This window comes from Pararge aegeria, chromosome 4 (assembly GCF_905163445.1).
Source record: "Pararge aegeria chromosome 4, ilParAegt1.1, whole genome shotgun sequence".
Classification (NCBI taxonomy): Eukaryota; Metazoa; Arthropoda; class Insecta; order Lepidoptera; family Nymphalidae; genus Pararge; species Pararge aegeria.
The window spans coordinates 10,209,212-10,229,664 of record NC_053183.1 but is presented as its reverse complement, the minus strand read 5'-3'; the positions used below and the strand labels follow the sequence as shown (position 1 = coordinate 10,229,664).

The 20,453-nt window shown below is 35.4% G+C and overlaps 2 protein-coding genes across 2 annotated transcripts; both read right to left on the bottom strand.

Annotated features, from left to right (window-relative positions):
- Positions 1-1,156: 1,156 nt before the first annotated feature.
- On the bottom strand, positions 1,157-9,554 carry LOC120623517. Its single transcript, XM_039889568.1, has 5 exons — positions 9,469-9,554; positions 8,516-8,651; positions 7,667-7,819; positions 3,203-3,354; positions 1,157-1,815 (listed from the first exon to the last, which is right to left on the bottom strand). Exons 1-5 carry the CDS (start codon positions 9,552-9,554, stop codon positions 1,617-1,619), a joined length of 726 nt encoding a protein of 241 aa, XP_039745502.1. The 3' UTR covers positions 1,157-1,616.
- A 917-nt stretch (positions 9,555-10,471) lies between these two features.
- LOC120623443 (very-long-chain (3R)-3-hydroxyacyl-CoA dehydratase hpo-8) lies at positions 10,472-19,844 on the bottom strand. Its single transcript, XM_039889473.1, has 4 exons — positions 19,632-19,844; positions 14,430-14,547; positions 12,001-12,230; positions 10,472-11,046 (listed from the first exon to the last, which is right to left on the bottom strand). The coding sequence occupies exons 1-4, from the start codon at positions 19,724-19,726 to the stop codon at positions 10,791-10,793; spliced, it is 699 nt and encodes a 232-aa protein (XP_039745407.1). The 5' UTR covers positions 19,727-19,844; the 3' UTR covers positions 10,472-10,790.
- Positions 19,845-20,453: the final 609 nt, after the last annotated feature.

The window sequence follows — 20,453 nt, the reverse complement described above, 5'->3', positions numbered from 1 at the left end:
GAGTGTAACATTTTAGGGAACATAATTAAATATGAAATAAATAGGTTATCAGTTACAGTGACAGTGGCAACAGGGACAACACACCGCAAGTAGGACCGCATCTTAGTGTTGTCTCTTAGGTTTTCTCGAAAAAATTATCGCTGTATCTACAGCGATAATTTTTCTAATCGTCAATACCATCGACAGTCAATCGTCAATAAAACAAATCAAAGCTCATTCCAATACACTAATTTCTCATATTTTAATGATCATACGTTTTTTTTATCAATCAGTTTAAATAAAAAGGTAAAGTAGATAGCCTATCCTTTGTATAATTTTGGTTAATAGTTTTAAAACCTCACAGTAGGTATTGAATATTATTTAATCGATAATGAACCTATTCGATTCCCAGTTAATCGTTTATGGAACTGGTAGTTAATAGTTGTTTAGCAATACTATCTGGCCAATTTATAATACAGAAAAAACTAAATTTATTTTCTCTTTAGATTAAATCATTCCCATCTATGATTTGTACATGCAATAAGACTGGTAATAATAATGTGTAGGTACCTAATGATTTCTAATTTTGAATTTAAAATAATTTGTTATGTATTTAAAAGTTTTTTTCAATGAATATTGGCGTTGCGCATATACTATCTACAGTTTAATTTTTACAAAAAATAATAACATTGTTCGATAGTAGTGTTGAATAATTTAATGATTTATTTTATTTCATAACCGATTTCCGATTTTGTAGTTGTTCGTTATGCATGGCATTCTATAACGAGGCGGTACCCATCAATGAAGTACGACATTTTAGCTACCAAAATTACTTCTAAATTAATACTTCTAAATTAGACAAAGCATTGATTTAGTTAGGATTTACTATGCTACTAAGACAAAGCATTAAATAACAATAAGCAGCCAGCAGTGACGCTACAAGTAATAACAGTACGTGTCTAAGAGGAAACAACACAATATTACCTTGTTGTATGTACATAGTTATTGTAACTTTTGTACCACTTAATTAAGAAAATACAGAAACCGTGAACACGACTAATATTGAAGCATACAAAACCACTCCATTTTAGTAGTGTTTCTCGAACAGGCGGTTAGTCACTTAATTCAATTTAGCAGTTATTATTTCTAAACATAAAATGAGAAAAGTTTGTGATTTAGCAACATTCCACGGGTGTGTCTTCAGACGGACGTTTTCACTCTTTTTGGACCCAATGTACGTGAAAAGCACTGCATGCATTAATGGCCGAATAAGGGGTCTGTATGTTCTTAATTCTGTGTTTTGTTACTATCGTTTGGTAACCACAAAGCTATAGGATTGGATGTAGGAGAGTAGTAATGACGCTAAACCTTAGTACTAGACCGCTACCCGTTTCAGTTACATTCTCATAAATTGCCAACTGGTCCTGTAACTAAACAAGGTCCTTTATCTGAGAATTATAAATAGATTTTGACAGTTGATAGTTGTATTCTCACCTAGGTATTCTCATTGCATATTTTGTATGGAGATGGGTCATTTAAAGTTAGCAAGTGTCAGAAAAGTTACTGCGACGGAGGGCTGGACATCTAACTAAATTAGATATATTGTTTGTACAATATTTATAGTAAACAGGTAATTTTCAGTTGTGTGATTCGATGACATCAATGATATCACGTATACTCGAGTTGATAGAACCAATAGCTGTCTGTGCTGCATTTCGAATGTTGAGTTCCACGACTTTCATTATGATGGTATTAAAGACTCTCGTAAACACTCCAATGACCGGGTTTACGAGCCAGTCAGTCAGAATATTGCCGGTTAAACGTACCCGAAGACGCCTATGAACAGTCATAAAATTTCAATTAGCAAGTAGTTACTAAAAAGACATAAATTATTAATTACTACACACTATAGTATACATTTTTAATTTCTAGGTATAGTAAAAGATGATGATTATATTAAAATAACCTGCAACAATGTAATAAAATATATATATAAACCTACTGGTTTCTTTTAACAAAATGCCTAACTGCTCTGAAATATGAAGTAGAGGTATGTTTGGAATTATTTTTTTATGCTCCAAAAGTACTTAAATAGTGTTTCGACCCGTGAGATGAACTAATTTAAGGTCTCTAAATTTTCGCATATTTTTTTTCCAAGTACAAATATGACACAATTTCAAAAATACTGTGTTTTGCAAACCCTCTTTTTAGCACATTTGAACTAAGATGAAGTCTTAACATTAACGGCCAACTGCTGGGCACAGGCACTCTCTGTCAGGAAACAGAGTTAAAGAACGTAGGTATACCACGCTGCTCCAATGTGGGTTGATGGGGTGAACGGTTATTATGAAATATTAGACATAACAACCGGGACCGATGGCTGAACGTGCTTTCGGAGGCACAGGGGTGGACACCGCAAAATTTCATTTCCGGGCTGGTCGTTATCATCATGACCATCAACTCACTACGGTCTCCTCTCAATGTAACAAGGGTTTAGGCCCTACTCCACCTCACGAAGTTTTCCTTCACCGTTAAAACAAGTGATATTTAATTGCCTAAATTAGAAACGCACTTAACTCCGAAAAGTTAGTTCCGGGCATTTTCAACAAGAAACCCCAAAGTTCATCTTACAAATTTTGGCCCAACCCGCGATCTGAACCCAAAAGCACCAAGAATAACGAGGTCTCCGTGATTATTAGTTGAAGAAGCGCTGATAGCCCAGTGGGTAGGACTACACTTTCGCGGTACCGAATTCGAATCCCAGCACGCACCTCTAACTTTTCGAAGTTATGTGCGTTTTAAGCAATAAAAATATCACTTGCTTTGCCTTTGCTTGACCTAAACCACTTCTCATTGTGGGAGGTCTCCTCCGTGCCCTGCAGTGGGCCGGTGGGTTAATACGATGATGACGATGATTTTGAACCTTAGAATAATAAGGGAGTTCCTAGAGCAACGGTGCAAATTATCTACCTATATTAAAAAGCGACTTGTCAAATTTATTTAGACGCTATAGGTATGTTACACGCATTTATTTTCCAGGGATAAAAAATAGCCTTTGTTACTCTCCGTACATTTCAACAAACTCTTTGTAAAAAATCAAGTAGATTGGTCGCTTAGTCAGGACGATAAGCAAGGACAAACAAACAAACAGACTTTCGCATTTAAATTAATAGTAAATATTTATGTGAAAATATATCTAAATAGACATGCTAATCGTACCTACCCAATGTTAGTGATTGAAAACTGTTGCAAATGAATTTCATCGTTGTTGAAATCGATCAAGACATCGGCAATTATGATGAACCGATCCAGCGAACCGATGATGCCGCCCGTAGGTCCTATGTTCATAACCTTTACCAGATATTTGTAGTCGAACTGTAAGAAAGGCAACAATTTAACGTTTCTTCAGTCCCGTCCGGCTTTAATTTTACTTAGTCTAGGTACCTGTATAATTAAACTTTTCAATACGGCTAGCATGGGCAGGAGATAATTATATCCCCGGGGAAACGATAAAAATTTATTATCTCCCACAGCTTTATCAACTCTCAGAGCAGTGGCGCACCAGTGGAAATAATATCCAAATAATATATGTGTTATAACCACCGGGGGTAAACTTCCATGTTCCCGTGCTTTAGCAGGTGGACAAGTTAATTATATCCCTTGTCAGGGGATATAATTTTTGTCTCCTGTCTGTGCTAGCCTTGCTGATGGTCGACGGGGAGCGGTGTGCTCAAACAATTAGCAGGCCGTTCACCGCCGGCTGACGTAAAAGCTTATTTCCGCGAAGCAACTGCTGCCTACGTAATTTTTATTTTTAATCATGCAACATGGCAAACTTTACTTAAACTAAAGATATTAAATTAAGCTAATAAACAAGACCTACGATGATTTGTGTCGACCATTTATTATTGTATCATCGCAATATACATCAAAAACAAAGATTAATAAATCATACCTAAATAACAATACGCAAATACAAATACATCAACTATAGAATAATAGATCTAACATAACTGTAGCGGTCTCCACATTACAGAACTAGATAGCTAGATACCATAGGTACCATAGCTCCCGTACATAACCAAGGAATGCTCAGTGGATCAATGTAAATAATTATATGTAACGGGTTTAGTTAAGGGACTTGCTAACAAAAACGGAAACCAGATATTCAGTAGGTACCTACATGATTCAGAGTCACCCAGCGCGGCGTTGGAATATTTTATCGAATTTTTTTTATGAATTTTATCACATTTTTAATGTTTTATAATTGTAATTACATCTAAGTAATCCGTCTTAACTGGTAAGAAAATAAAAATAAAAATACCATAATTACTATAACAAGCAATGTAAAGATTAACTTAAAAGCGCGCGCAGTCATCAGTTTCTCAGACAAGTTTAAGTACCTAAAGGTCATGATTCGGACAAAGTCCAACAAACCAACCCGATGACGCGTCGAGCGCTGCCACGTTCTGCGTAGATATTGCTATCAAGAGGCATAAACCACTACCCAAATACGCGAATTGCATTGGGTTGTGCAAATAATTAACGCACAGACAGGCAAACTGTCACTTACGAGGAAGTACGTACGTTCGTTTAAACTATAGTCGTAAAAATATAATAGGCCCGTTTTGACATTTGTCATCGCGACGTAACTAGTTATGGAACCATAAGACTCTGTACTCGATACTCACGATAAATCAATTCAAGTTTGTATCAGTACTGGATTGATATTATTATGTATTGTAAAGTGTTCGTTCGTTCAAAGTATTCCTTTAACTTCACAACCAATACGCGTAACTGGCTGTTGATTATACGTCCACTTTTCAACATGTTGAAACAGAGTTAGTACTATATAAAAACAAACACAAAAATTGAGTCAAATCACTATGTTTAAATTAATGTCCAAAATAGAAGAGCCATAGTCAACGTAAAAGTAAACAATATATATCAATATTGTTTACTTAAACGAGCGCACAGTCAACTTTACAAGATGAGGAACGAAAAACTGCGCAGTGCGCGCGGGGACGCTTCAGTCATGTGCCGCTTGGTCAGATACATCAACTCAGACTCATTATTTAGAACCCATTTTGAGAACCAAGCTCATTCGTTGCAGTAAAATAACTACACAATATATCATTTCGATATTCAGTAAAAAAAATGGTTACAGCTCTAGTATACAAAAAAAAAAGACTGAGAACGTAACTGTTTTCGGAACGTTTCGCAACAATTTTAAATTGCATGCTACTATGAAGTAAGCGCAAAAAGAATACTCGCGATATATTCTTTCGTATTATTTAACTTCCCAAAAAAATTTACGTATTTTTTAAAACACTGTATGTAATTGATTTTTATTTTTTTGTTTCTTTCAGTTTCGTTCCAAGTTACATTCTATGGTCTTGCACAAATGTCAAAACGGGCCTATTACATTTTTACGACTATAACACGTTTGGACGACACATAAAGTGGTAATGTAGATTAGTAGATAGGTATTGGGTAGGTAGGTCAGTATCAATGAGTACATAATACGCGGATGTAGGTAATCGGATTGTTGTTAAATAAATTGCTTGCTAAAAAATTACAAAATCGGTAGCCCATTATTGCCGAGGTAAATGGTATTTGCTTTAGGAATTAAGTAACTCCTTCACATAGTTTTAGTTAACTTCTCCCTTCCGTGATATTTCCTTCTAAACGCGAATAACAAATAAAGAGCAATTTGCGCAATAAACAAAGACCTATTGTGCAAATACAATAATAATTAATATTCTATTTACAAATTATCATATTATGTGCATTAATCTAAAGGTTAATTATTATATGTCAAGACATCCGAGACATTAGGTCGTATCGTGCGTGTACCTATAGTTGAGGGCATCACCCGCCCTCGTCCCGTATACCGTCAGAATGGCCAAGCTTACGGCCACCTATTGGTAATCTAATTAATAGCGGTTAATGACTTCACACAATGCTATGCGATGTTTAGTATAGATTGTATATTGTGTATTTATATATATTTATCAGTCAGGATGATTTTTAGGTCAACTTGATCCGTCTCTTTCACTATCTGGATGCCTGGTATTCTACTATACCAAATACCTGATCATGCCAGCAGCGTTGGATAAACAAAAATCTATGGTTGCATCCCTGTGGTTACCAGGGTAAAAAACAAATTATAGGTCTTAACAATGAATTTGTTAGGTAACTGATGTGTTTCGCAGGAGAAATTTATGTCAGGTACATTGTTTCTATAATAAGTTCGTTGAATGTCAAGCTAGAAATATGCGGGACCCACTTTTTATCTAAAATGCATTCATATTACCTATCTATGTCCATGCAACGCATTGTTAGGAAGCCTTTTTTCTCTGGATACAGTTACCGTCTTCACGACAACTGATGTCAAGTTTTCGTGACATTAATCCTACATTAATAAGTTATTAACTTAGAACCAGAAAATTGAGATATCAAAGAAAACTAAGAAAAAAAGAAAAACTTGAATACAAGCAAGACATGAAATTCCTAAAACAGACAAATAATTTTTCAACCTTAATTTATGATTTTTATTTTTTAATATTACACTATTTTTAGACTCTCTGGTGGACTGACTACTCCCTCATAAGAGTGGGAATTAGAGCAATGCTCCAACACGCTGCTACAATACGGGTTGGCGGAAGCGCAAATGCAACACACCACCGCCCGTTTTCTAACTCCGAGCTGGTCCTGAAAATTCTTTAGCAGAAAATACACACCTATCTAACAACTTTTGACCCAACCTAGTACCTCGAGATCCGTAGTTGAACACGCTTACCGCTAGACAAACGAGGCAGTTATGTATCATCCGTGCGTCAAGCATTACTCATAAGTTAATTAATTGTTTACATACAATTACCATAAACCTAACGCTATGGCGATAATCTAGTGGAATCAGAAAAGATAATCGGATACCCAGAGCTCACAAGATAACCGCCATAAGGTCTTAACGGTAATGGTACCGGTATTCGTTTCGGTCAATGGTCTTGTATCAAAAACGCTTGTAACAAAACCTAAAGAAGCTAATTTATCAAAATTAGTAATAATAGAATATAACTTATTGGGAAGTGGGGAAAACAAGTAAATGTTAAAAAATAAACAACAATCAACCATATACTTTAACTAAGGGTTTGTATCCTCTTCGAGTTCTCATTAAATTAAACGGACTACCAGTATATTATGCCCTATTTCATAATCACCAGGTTAGATAGGTACCTATTTAAAGATAAAAAAACTCTAAGCTATTTATCATTTTAATACTCGATCACTATTGCCCAATTAATCGATAAAGCGTTATCACGTAAGATGTTTTTTTTTCTAATTAGTAAGTAGGCATTGTTATGTAGTAGTTTGTAGACATAGGTAGTAAACGCAGTTTCACCCATAACGACATTGTCTTGACAAAATTATTTAAACAACAAGCTTACCTAACTTGGTTATGCAGACTGATTTGGTGACCACTAGCGACGGTAGCCTGTACCGCAACCATATGCCATTATACAAGAGCAATTACCAGGGCCACGTGAAAAATAGAAAGTAAACGGCCAAAGTTCTCACTAAAACCGCTCGCGAGCCCAACGGAAAACGGCGGGCATCGCGGGCCGGCGTTTTATTTGCGATTCAACTCTCCTTTAGTATGTAGCTTTAGAAGAAAACGACTTACTTCTAAGTTAGTGAACTGCAGTTGAACGCGTACACGCAACATTTTCGCGTAGTATTTCACATGCTGGTCACTATGTCGGTCCACGTTTACCAGCCCTCTCATCTGACCATCATGCAACCGCAGCCAAGCGCTGTACGTGATAATAACAGGCCTCTAAAAGAAATATACTTTATTAACTTAATTATAAAATAGGAGCTTTGAAGTTACTAGTCAATAACTTTTTTACGTATGGAAACTGCGAACAAACGTTTGAAACATCACACTAACACAGATGCACGCACCAATTCGGACCCAAAGCTTACCCCGGGGGCAAGGACTGAAATCCTGCGATAATAGCTTTCGGGCCTCGTCGGTGCGTGCTTCTGTTGAGTGTGCCGCGGCTATTTAGATCGTATATTCGTAGTAAATTGCTTGGCGGCATGGCTTTATTTTTACGGTGATAAGTAGGTACTAACTTCTTTCGAAGCCTCACACCAGACCAGACACCTATTGCTCCTGCCGGGGATCGAACCTAAAAACCATAAAACCTCAGCGCTGACAACCTTGAGGTCAGCTGAGATATCGAGGGACAGAGTTTGTAATGGGTGCAAGCCCCACAAAACCACTCCGTTGGTAGAAACGGAACATTTAGGTTTTTCACTCTTTTCTGTATGAAAAGGGTGGACTTTTTCGTATATCAGAAGAAATGGTACCTTTTAACTTTCTTTTTCAATGAAAAATGAGTCTATTTCCCTCGTAGCAATAACTTCAATATTGATTATCTTTCATCTTGGGTCTCTGTGTGTTTAGATTTAAAAGAAGAAGCAAATTCTTTCTCTAATATATAATAAGGTTTAAATCCCCACTTACGACTTCGAATCCCTCGATGATTTCAGGCAGTTCCATAGGATCAAGGCCATTTTCTTGAAGGAAAGGTACTATCATCTTTATAGTTTTATCTACATAGTCATTTAATGTGGCCGATAACCCGTGGTCCCATTTTAAACTGTAAATTTACGAGTGGGAACATATGTTCAATAATATACTAACTTACGAGCATTCGTCTAAAACTTAGCTACTACAAGAGATATAGATAGATAAGTCGTAGAATAGAATAGAATAGAAAAACTTCATTCCAACAAAACACAACGAAACAATAATAATTTCTAAAACGAATATCGTACTTTATGTATGTATATTATACTATCTGTTGCTCGCGACTTCGTCCTCGTTTACTTTAAGGGTGTTTAATTTTTTCACAGGAACTTTTTTCCAGAGATAAAATGTAACCTATTGCCGGATCCAGGATGCATACTATTTATTTGCAACTTTAAACAATTTAACCACGAAAGGCTAAGCGGTCAAGCCTGCATGCATTAGCGAGTAACTTGTAACAAAAGATTTTCCGAGGATCCAAATATGGCTATGTAAATAATATGGCTCCATGCGTGCCAGATTTCATCAGGATCGATTTATTAGTTGAGACTGACATAGGCAACAAACAATATATTAGTATTTATAATATTTATAATATTAGTATGGATTAGCTACAATCTAAATAATAAGAAAAAAATACTTAATAGCAAGGTACAGTGTTATTTTATAAATTAATCTGCGTCTGGAGTGATTCAACTGTGGTACTGCATTATTGCATTCAGCATGCAACCAATCACAGGTCTCGCGGAACTGAGCCTGTGATTTGTCGATCGTAGAAACAAAGTTGTTAGCATCGCGGACGCAGGACCAATGTTTCTTTGGCCCAAGTTAAGAAAGGCAGGTATACGGTACTATATGAAATCAATGGCTAGGTATATGGTACATACTTAGTTATGCTTTGAATGGAATTCGCCTCTGCTGCCGTCAACATAAAGAACATAGATAGCACAATACTAAAACTTTTTCTATCCATATTGATGGCCCCTTAAATTGCAACTAATGTTAGGAACAAGTGTTGCTGTTATGAATTAAGAGTCAATTAGATTATAATATATATATGTTTATCTCAGTACTGTTATCTCGGTGATAAAACAGTTGTTTTATCACCATTACAAATTAAATGATAGTAATCTTAATTATAAAAAAATAAATTCGGGTCCAATTTATATGTAACGATATTTAGGCAAACTTAGTAATATGACGTTTATTTCATTTAAAGCTAAAGCTAATTCCATAAGGCTTGTTTTTCATATCTACAAACAAACTTACGTGAAAAAAAAATCAGTATTACAATTAATAACTGAGTAGTTAATAATAAAAAAAAATCTGGAGACTAATTAATTATGATATATTAAAATTAATCGCAAGTCTGGTCCGACAGAGACTTGCCGCTATAGTATTGTGTTCCGGTGCAGTCGTGTAGAAACCGATTAGGGGGCATGAATACCATAATCCCTATCAGGTAGGCCCTTAAAATCTTGGACTGCATCATCACTTACCACCAGGTGAGAGGGCTAATCTATATTAGAATAAAAACAAAAAAATGTAATTCAACAAAAAATACACAAAAATTTAAAAAACTGTGTATGTAAAAACACAAAATTTTAAAACTGTTTTCCGACACTTGATGGAAATATCAATTTTATATTTTTTATAAATGCATAAGAAAATTACGGAACCGAGAGGCTTTGAACCTGCGACACACTGGCAATTTTTTATATGCATTTTTATTTTATTTACAAAATTATATCACAAGAAATTGTATAAATCCGACCTTCTAAACTGTTTACAAACCACTGATTCGTTAGGATTTAATGCTTTCTGCACATGGTGCTGTAGGTATTCATGTTTTTTTTTCTCAGGGCTCGGAGTTTAAATAAAACATACATGTAACGAAACTAAAGTTTATTGAATACATAACATAAACACAGTCATTACAGCAATCATTACGAAGGCCGATGAGGCCGCTATTTGTCCTTAATGGCAATTTTTGTAACAAATAAGAATATTGTATGATATATTATAAAGCACTTAAAGAGGTATGGGTGATTGTGATTTTAGCCTATCAATATGACAGGTCAGTCTAACGCTTACGCACTAATAAAAAGTTCATATAATAATATTAATTGAGCGATCTAAACCAAATTGGAGCATGTAAAGAAATGCGCATAAATAAATTAATATAAATAACAATTCTACTAAAAACAGATTATGCCAATTTCTTCGAAATATCTCCGAGTATTTTCTTTCGCTGCTTTAACATGTGTCCAAAGAGGTAAGGGAAGAATGGTATGTAGAGTAACATGTAAAATACTAGGAAATAGTAATAATTGAAGATAACGTTCCATTTATTTGGCATTGACACAGTGAACAGTTGTTTCTCGGCAATTTCTTCTAGTGAATGGTACATACAAAGCAATTCTCCAGTTATGCCCAGAGGATATAGAACGAGGAAAGTTGAGTACCTGAAAAAAATTTAGAATAAATGCATTACATAAAGTTAATTCTTAAAGCTATACCTGGGAAACAAAAAAAAATGTTATTGTACTTTTTTTAGGCAAAATTATTGTTTCTCAATTCTCTGTTAAGGTTGCACCTTTATGCGTCTCCGAGGCAATTGTAGGGGTGCTGCATGGGAGACTTCTAATAATGCCATTGTTGTATAAGAGTTTTTTTTTTAAAAGCTTTTTTTTTTAAAAATTGTGTTAAAAAAGTAAGCGTGGCTAGCCTTGTAGTTATGGCTTCGGCCTCCCTTTCGGGGGGACTGGCACGAACCTCTTACTTTTCAGAGCAATTTATACGATAACCTAAATATTACTTGCATTAACAGTGAAGGAAACAATCGTGAGTAAACCTGCACTACCTACACTACCCTACAGTTCACCATAATGTTCGCAAAGGCGTGTAAAGTCCACCAATCCGCACTCGGCCAGCGTGGTGCACTACGACCTGCACCTTCCTCATTCTGGCAGCAGACCTGTGTACTATAGAGTGGACCGGTAACCGGTTGGTAATGATAATGTTGAGGATGACGATAATAATTGTACAATGCATGCATAAAGACCGGGGATTGTAGCCGAGATGGCTGGATCCAGCATACCTCTCCCATGGTGTTTCGTTTTTCTCCCGTTTGCCTTGGCTATGAAGTCTTAGTGCCAAACATTTTTACGAGAACGAGCTTGTTTAATGCCTTAAATGGTGATTGAAGGGTTTGATCATTGTTTGCGCAAATGATCAGTCCGGATGTTCAGCGCGGCAATTCAGCCAGAATTTTTGGCAGCATTGCACGACTAAGTATATCTACTCAGTAAGTTTTCCAAAACATTTTCGCTTATCGTTTCTAACTTGGAGTTCGTTTCTAAGTTCTTCATCCCATATTATTTCTGTAAAAAAGACTCTTAAGTGACTATGGTTCTTACCTGAAAAAAGTAAGTAGCGGTGGTACTGCATTAACCAAATTGAGTGCGTAATATGCGTATCTGATTATTTCTGTTACAGACCACGCGAGGACGCAAAGGGGGAGGCCTGGACTGATTGTGGCAGCTTCAGTAGCGAGCAAGACGCCGGCAACCAGGAACACTCTGGAGTAGACTTGCATCAGTACTACGAAAACGCTGGAAGGGACCAATCTGATTGCTGCATGCAGAACCTAGATAGAATAAACGGATTTGTGAAAAATTTTGACAACTTCCATCTCAAAATACAGTACAGATGTACGGTATACGCATATGTTCAAATGTCACCCCAGGATGGAAGGCCGGGAGCGGGAGGATGTTTCGGATATAAAGCGTTCCCGTGGCTCCGTCGTCAAACAGTGAGTACGGCAACAGCGGTGGTTAAATCAGTAAGAGTCTGACAAAACCTCTGCGCCGTCCCGTGATGCGGTGGTATCCATAAGGATTTCAATTGATTGAAAAAAAGCCTTTCAGACTGATCAATACAGTCAATACTAACGTGGTGTTAGTCGAAATTGACTCGTTAAAGAACTTCATAGATTTTAATACTTAAAAAAAACATCATAATAGTAAAATGTTAATGAATAAAGATGAAATTTATAAAAGGCGGCCCATGCTAGCGGCTGTTTCGTACAATATATTATGGGCGTGCGAATGAGATAGAACGACATCGGCCTCTTTTTAATGTTTATAAATCTATTCTTTTACGTCGCGGGTTAAACCTATTTACAATTAGATTATGCATAATATTAATTATTATGCATAAAATAAGCATAAGTCAACTAAAATAAAAAATTAAAAATACAATCGAACCTACAGCTGAACGCACATCATATTATATGTAATGAGTATGAAGTCAATACAATTCCCAACGTTGCTTTCGCAAACTTTCAACCAAAATCGTTTAAGCCGTTCCAAGGATTAGCCCAGACGTACAGACAGAAACCTTTTTTAAATCGTGTGATTGGGTTTCGCTTTCGTTCGAATAATAATATGGCAGTTATTTCTAAATTACAGACAGAAACTTCGATTATATTTATTGGTATGGATGTTGGATGCCTGCAAAGTTTGAGATTCCATAACTTGTACTTAGATTAAGTTATTACGTCAAAGCCAAAGGTCAATTTAAGAAGTAGTTAAATATAGGTAACAAAGACTGCTACAAAAAACTCAGCAAACAAACAAGGATTTTTTTCCTCTACTGTTTTGAAGTCACCAGATTAATATTTTAACCCGGCATTATTTTAAGGATTATTAAGTAATCATACGTTATGTAGCAAATAGATAGATATTAAATCTAAAAATCAGTTATTAAATCTACGAAACTCTTTACAGAAGAAAAAAATAAACAAAGGTAGGTATTAAGTACTCTTAAGCATATATCTCACTAAATAAGTGGCTAAACCTGTTAAGTCTAACGCATTCTCTAGTAAGGTTTACTTAATGATTTGCCTATTAAAAACTTTGGTATTGAATAAATAACAAAAATATTATATGTAAGAATTACTGATTATCTCGGCTATGTTTAATTTTATTTAGTCAACTAACAATTCCAAAAACGGAAAGAACTCGGAAAAATAGACAGAACGGCCACATAGCATTTTAGGCCGCATTGTAGTTTGCTACGTTCTGCAATGTATATAATCATATCATAGCCAGTTTTACAGAGTTACATGTCCTTCATTTGTTAAAAGTAACTAATAATTTTCCTCGTATGTAGGTACATTCTTGAAAATGAGTAGTTTACAAGTAAGTTCCTACCTACAATTATTTAATTAAATCAACTCGGTATTTTAAATTAACCTACCTTCTATCGTATGTATTAATTTAAATAAATTTATACCTATATATAATTTGAATACAATGGTAGGTATTCTTAAAGCGTCTGAATTAAGTAGGTACTACAATGTGAAATGTTACACGACGAATATGGAAATGAGAAACGCGTTTAATTTTTTGAAATAAGAATCTAAGAGCAAATTGCTTTCAGCGTTTTAAAACCTTATACTGATTAACAATTAATCCTTAATTTTTACTGATAACGTTACAATTTAAATATACAAACACATACACAATTTAAACAAATCTTTGTATTGTTTCGGTAACGAACTCTTAGAAGAAAAGTTAAAGAATTCGCATGGCAACAGAACTTATTTATTTCTTTTTAAAATTAATTTTATGTTTTTATAACGATGAAAATAATTTGCTCTAAACAACTTATTCTTTTGGCGGTAGGTATTTATGAAAATAAAATTCCACATAACCCGTTCCTTAAGAGGCCAGGTATCTTTTAAGTTTCTTATCCGTGTTCCATAATATAATGGATGGAGGTGATTTAAAGGAATGTAGGATACAAAAAAATTAAGTTTAAGTGAAACAATCTTCCCGCTTACCTCCAGCAGTGCCGTGTTTTGGAATATTATAACCGTCCATTTTATTTCTTGCCAAAAATTTTCTAGTGTACCACGATTTAGAAAATACGTTAAGGACTGCAGCAGTAAATATGCCCACCTGTAACAAATGATGAAATTAAATATAATTAGGTAAAAAATATTTGTTTTATGAAAAATAGTTGTTGCCCGCGTTCCTCGCCCACTATACTTAATACGCTTCACTAATGGCGTGACAAAATATTATTAACCCCCCCCCCCCCCCCCCCCCCCCTTAATTGGTCGATATTATAATATATGGGTCACGTTTTATACGTCAACATCGCATGATCGAAAACAAACGGATCTAATGGCATACAAATTTGCATAAGTTACGAATGTAAAAAAGGAATACGGTACAGTAAACATGATTTATGGCTGAGCTCTATAGGGCGTGCTAACAGTAAAACGTTACAAAGCTAGCTGTCAGACAAAAATCTGTCCCGTTTTAAAGGGGTCCATTCAGTGGGCACTATCAAGCGCAAGCGATATCTCAAAGGAAAGATTGCACGTGTATGTCCAAATATTTACATCGCAGGTGATCTAGAGCGTCTCCACCTGCAAGTAAGTATGTAGGTACCGTAGCTAAATCTTGGAAGAGTTTCTTGATATAGCGTTTACATATTGTCCGTTAATATACTGATGGTGCAATGAAATTGGTTTTGTTCAAGCCACGGGTTTGAACAACACCAATTTCAGAATGCCTGCCCTACTGAATTTTTTTAACAGAAATCCAAACAACAGTTAACTGCTATAGGTGTTACCTATCGCGCCCTGGAACTTTTGATCCACGAGTGAACTTGTTCAGTTTACCCTCTAAAGCTTACTTATTCCACTACAAGTTACCCCTTGACAGCAATCTGGTATGGTAATGGCCCATACCACTGATCACTTTTTACGCGACATCGTAATAGTCGGCAATTATTGCCAAATCTAGGTGTTTAAAGCTCGGTAGCGTGCATATTAACAATCAGGCACTAAACGCGATGCACCGGTTTGAGCAAGTAGGACGCAGATTTACACGACACTGCAGACGTGGTTACTCGGAAGGACACCTTCGTTTGTTCCTTGCTTAGCGAACTTATACAGATTACACATACGAGTATTAAGCCGCTTATGTCGATCGGTATGTGTGATAATAAAAGCGAATCTATTATAAAAAAAACTTGCTTAGTGTTGTTTAAATTAATATTCGCGGGCACGTTTTACGTCAATACAATATAATACGTAAAAGAAAAAGTACACGTCAAAATATATAAAAAAAATATCAATATTTAATTAATAAAGCTAAAGAAAAAAAAGATTTTTTTTATTATTTTACTTCTTTTTCTCTCACAACTCACTAAGCTCAAACGAGTCAGGTTTGATAATTATTTTTTGTTTTTGATGCAGATTATACGCTACCTACTTAACATACGACTACGACGACGTCTCAGCAGCCCCCCCCCCCCCCCCCCCCACCCTTAATTGGTCGATATTATAATATATGGGTCACGTTTTATACGTCAACATCGCATGATCGAAAACAAACGGATCTAATGGCATACAAATTTGCATAAGTTACGAATGTAAAAAAGGAATACGGTACAGTAAACATGATTTATGGCTGAGCTCTATAGGGCGTGCTAACAGTAAAACGTTACAAAGCTAGCTGTCAGACAAAAATCTGTCCCGTTTTAAAGGGGTCCATTCAGTGGGCACTATCAAGCGCAAGCGATATCTCAAAGGAAAGATTGCACGTGTATGTCCAAATATTTACATCGCAGGTGATCTAGAGCGTCTCCACCTGCAAGTAAGTATGTAGGTACCGTAGCTAAATCTTGGAAGAGTTTCTTGATATAGCGTTTACATATTGTCCGTTAATATACTGATGGTGCAATGAAATTGGTTTTGTTCAAGCCACGGGTTTGAACAACACCAATTTCAGAATGCCTGCCCTACTGAATTTTTTTAACAGAAATCCAAACAACAGTTAACTGCTATAGGTGTTACCTATCGCGCCCTGGAACTTTTGATCCACGAGTGAACTTGTTCAGTTTACCCTCTAAAGCTTACTTATTCCACTACAAGTTACCCCTTGACAGCAATCTGGTATGGTAATGGCCCATACCACTGATCACTTTTTACGCGACATCGTAATAGTCGGCAATTATTGCCAAATCTAGGTGTTTAAAGCTCGGTAGCGTGCATATTAACAATCAGGCACTAAACGCGATGCACCGGTTTGAGCAAGTAGGACGCAGATTTACACGACACTGCAGACGTGGTTACTCGGAAGGACACCTTCGTTTGTTCCTTGCTTAGCGAACTTATACAGATTACACATACGAGTATTAAGCCGCTTATGTCGATCGGTATGTGTGATAATAAAAGCGAATCTATTATAAAAAAAACTTGCTTAGTGTTGTTTAAATTAATATTCGCGGGCACGTTTTACGTCAATACAATATAATACGTAAAAGAAAAAGTACACGTCAAAATATATAAAAAAAATATCAATATTTAATTAATAAAGCTAAAGAAAAAAAAGATTTTTTTTATTATTTTACTTCTTTTTCTCTCACAACTCACTAAGCTCAAACGAGTCAGGTTTGATAATTATTTTTTGTTTTTGATGCAGATTATACGCTACCTACTTAACATACGACTACGACGACGTCTCAGCAGCCGATCAAATATAAATAAGTTGGATAAAACGCTAAGCCAGTACGAAGCAATAACGCAGGCGGAATATCCGTGGTCGTGGATCACCATTCTGTAGAAAAGAGGATGACAAAAAAAACTTATTAGATGCTGTTACGCGAACGAAGACGAAGTTACAAAAAAAACTTTTTATTATCTAAGGAAACTCATGCATGATATTAAGCTTAGTATGTTATTTGGTCGCATAATTTAACAGATATTAAACAATTAAAAGTATGGGATGGGTCAACGTCTATCAGTAAGATATCCATGTGGCCAAAACATAACATTATGTTTCAATCTTTAGGAAACGGGGTACAATCGCGGGGAACACCTAACCTAACCGATTATGAAGTTCCATGATGTGCCCACAGACGGTCATCGTGCGAGTTAAAATATTCGTGAAGAATGTAGATAGTCACAGTTTTAATGACTGTTTTCACTAGGCGTGGTCAACTTTCAATGTTTAACTCAACCATGTTACCCACCGAAGTGACGGCAGCTAAACCAACTTTCACTTTGAGTTAATTTTAGTAGGCATCTGTACAAATTGCATCCATGTTGATAAATATGTTATCAACCATATTATAACTGCATTGTGTGCATAGTTTGTTATTGTTTCTCAAAAATATCTTACTGTTTATATTTGTATGTTTTGTAGGTAGGTACTTTAAATATCAACTAAACAATTAATCGCATTTCAAACGTGTATCTATTTACTTCATACAGTTTGTTCAATCCGTTTATAAAGGATACAGGAATAAATATTACAGGAAAAATAAAGCCACTTCAGAGTTTTTTTTTTTTTTTTGCAAATAAAGGTCAAAATGTCAGAATCTAAATAATAAAACCGATGTTGGTAGTCCACAGTACTACAGTATCATAAGGGACTCTATTTGCAAAGTCTAAACCATTTATTTTTTAATTCACATTGGGCATCTTTTTTTAATCAACGTGTTGTGTTATGAAGATAAGCTTTGCCGTTTATAGTATCTTGTTTTGACGCATAGTTTAGGAGATCAAAATTGAAATAATGCGCGATCGCGACTTTCCTTAAGAGCAGTTTACGTATATGAGTATTTCCGCACGCTTAAGGGCCATTTTCTGCTCATGCGGATTTCTATCCGCCTGCCGACCAGGTGCGTGCAACCCGCGCCCGTAACCTATCATTTCATATACGCTTTCCTATCACACGGTTTGCACTCGTAGGGGGGACGCAGATTACTACAGGCGCACCATTACACGTAAGCGGAACAGATCCGCACGCAGAAAACCGTAGACAGAAAAGAACCTAAATGTGGAAAAGTTTTCCACATTTTTTACAGACCCAGATTTGCTTTATTACATAAGCTTCAGAGCAAATAAAAGAGCCTATTAAGAATGTGCTGTAGGCTTTTTTTTCGACAATTCAAAAAACGCGAAACGTGGATTTATGTCAGTTTGCTAAAATCTAACATGTAGCCCACTAAATGGGGTTGCATTTGAATAAACTGCCATTAAACTGGATAAACAGACTAGAGCAGTGGGCGTAGTTACCCCTGTGGATCATGTAGAAACATATTTAGAGAGTGGTAAATTGTTGTTATATTTAAATAATGAAAAAAATTATAAAAGAAATAGGTACAACTCCCATATATCAGACATAAAACTCAAATTTTAGAATGAGTAGGCATTGATTAGAAAGAACAGCAATGAATTTTTAAAACAAAAAATCTTTTTTTTACCTACAAAAGCCCTGGCACATACCACTCCATTGAGTGAAATAGAGTAATTTTGTAGGTTTTGAAACCACTAAAACTCTGTGTATCCCTTGCTTAAATTTTTATAAAATCAGGGTTATGCTAAGAACAATCAAAACAGATAAAGATCAATGGGGTTTATCTTTTACAAAGGAGACAAATCAAATAAAATCATTTGACACTCAACTTCATAATTAATTTTGTAAAATAGAATATTAGTCTATTTACATCATCCTACATCTTTCTTATTGAAATACAAGAAACCATAAAAAAGAAACAAGCCAGAAAAAATATTGTAGAATAATGTTGTAAAAGAGCATCTGCTGAGTTTCTTGCCAGCTTCATGCAAGAATCTCTGTTCCGGGCTGGTGATAGAGTTACTACAGATATACTTGGAAGTTCTAGCAGTGCTTATATTATTCCTGATTTAATTCAAAATTTGATTTCTTTCTTCCACAAATTGAGACTTGCACAACATGGAGCCTGGTTATTTATCCAAGCCCACTGAACAACCTAGAGAAAAGAAAATTTGGCTTGTTCTAATTCCTAGGATGCCTGCTAAAAGCTTATAATTATTATTTTAATTAAAAAAAAAAAAAAAAAAGGAAATTGATAAAGTACATAGATAGGTAACCTATGATGTATTTGTAATTTATAAATATATTATAATTATTAATTATTAAAGTGAATTATTAAAACTACGTAATACTATTAATTGATTATGATCATAAATAAAGATACTCACCCCAATGTTTGAACACCGTTATATGCGATGAGGTAGGACTTTCCTAAGAACGACAGTTCTGTATGTTTCGCTTTCTTTGTAGAACTAGATGACATTTTAAATCTACTAATGAAAACAACTAAAAACAGTAAACTAAACTACATAAACCGCAATTAAGTAATAAACTACTAAGAAATTTTTGAATTTTCAACCAGCTTAACTTGTTTACGTCACAACCAAACTAAAAATTAACATGTGTCATGTGTCAAGCAACTGACAAGTAGAATGGCCTTATTTTACGTCAAAGAGGTATAGCCTGACAAAAAATAGTAGAAACTAATGCTAAGAAAGAAGGTCGAACGTATAACTTTGATACTTCACTAATTTAGGGTTCTAATTATGAATAAGGTGTTCGGTAAAAATAACATTCATCAATGCTGAAAATTTGCTAATTAGTATAAGACGCTACTGCGAACTGCAACCATCGCGATTTTTAAAATTCGTTAACTCGTAGCTTGAAGCGAGTAAGATATAATAATTAGCACTAATTTCATCAGTAGATGAAAAAAACGAGTGACCCAAAAGAAGCGGAATAACACATATCAGACCAAAGTTTCTTTAAAATAATCTTGAAGATCGGGAACAAGGTTGAAGTGGCATCATTCATTTTGTCTGTCTTGTCTAGTTACCATCATGACAATAAGACGTCAAGCGATTTTGCGTTGCGGTACGATACTGTGTAGATACCGATAAGAGGCATGGTTTTAATATAACTTCTAGAACATTAACTGGTTAGTCTACTATGCATCTGTGCATCAACACTTACCACCAGGCGAGATTTTA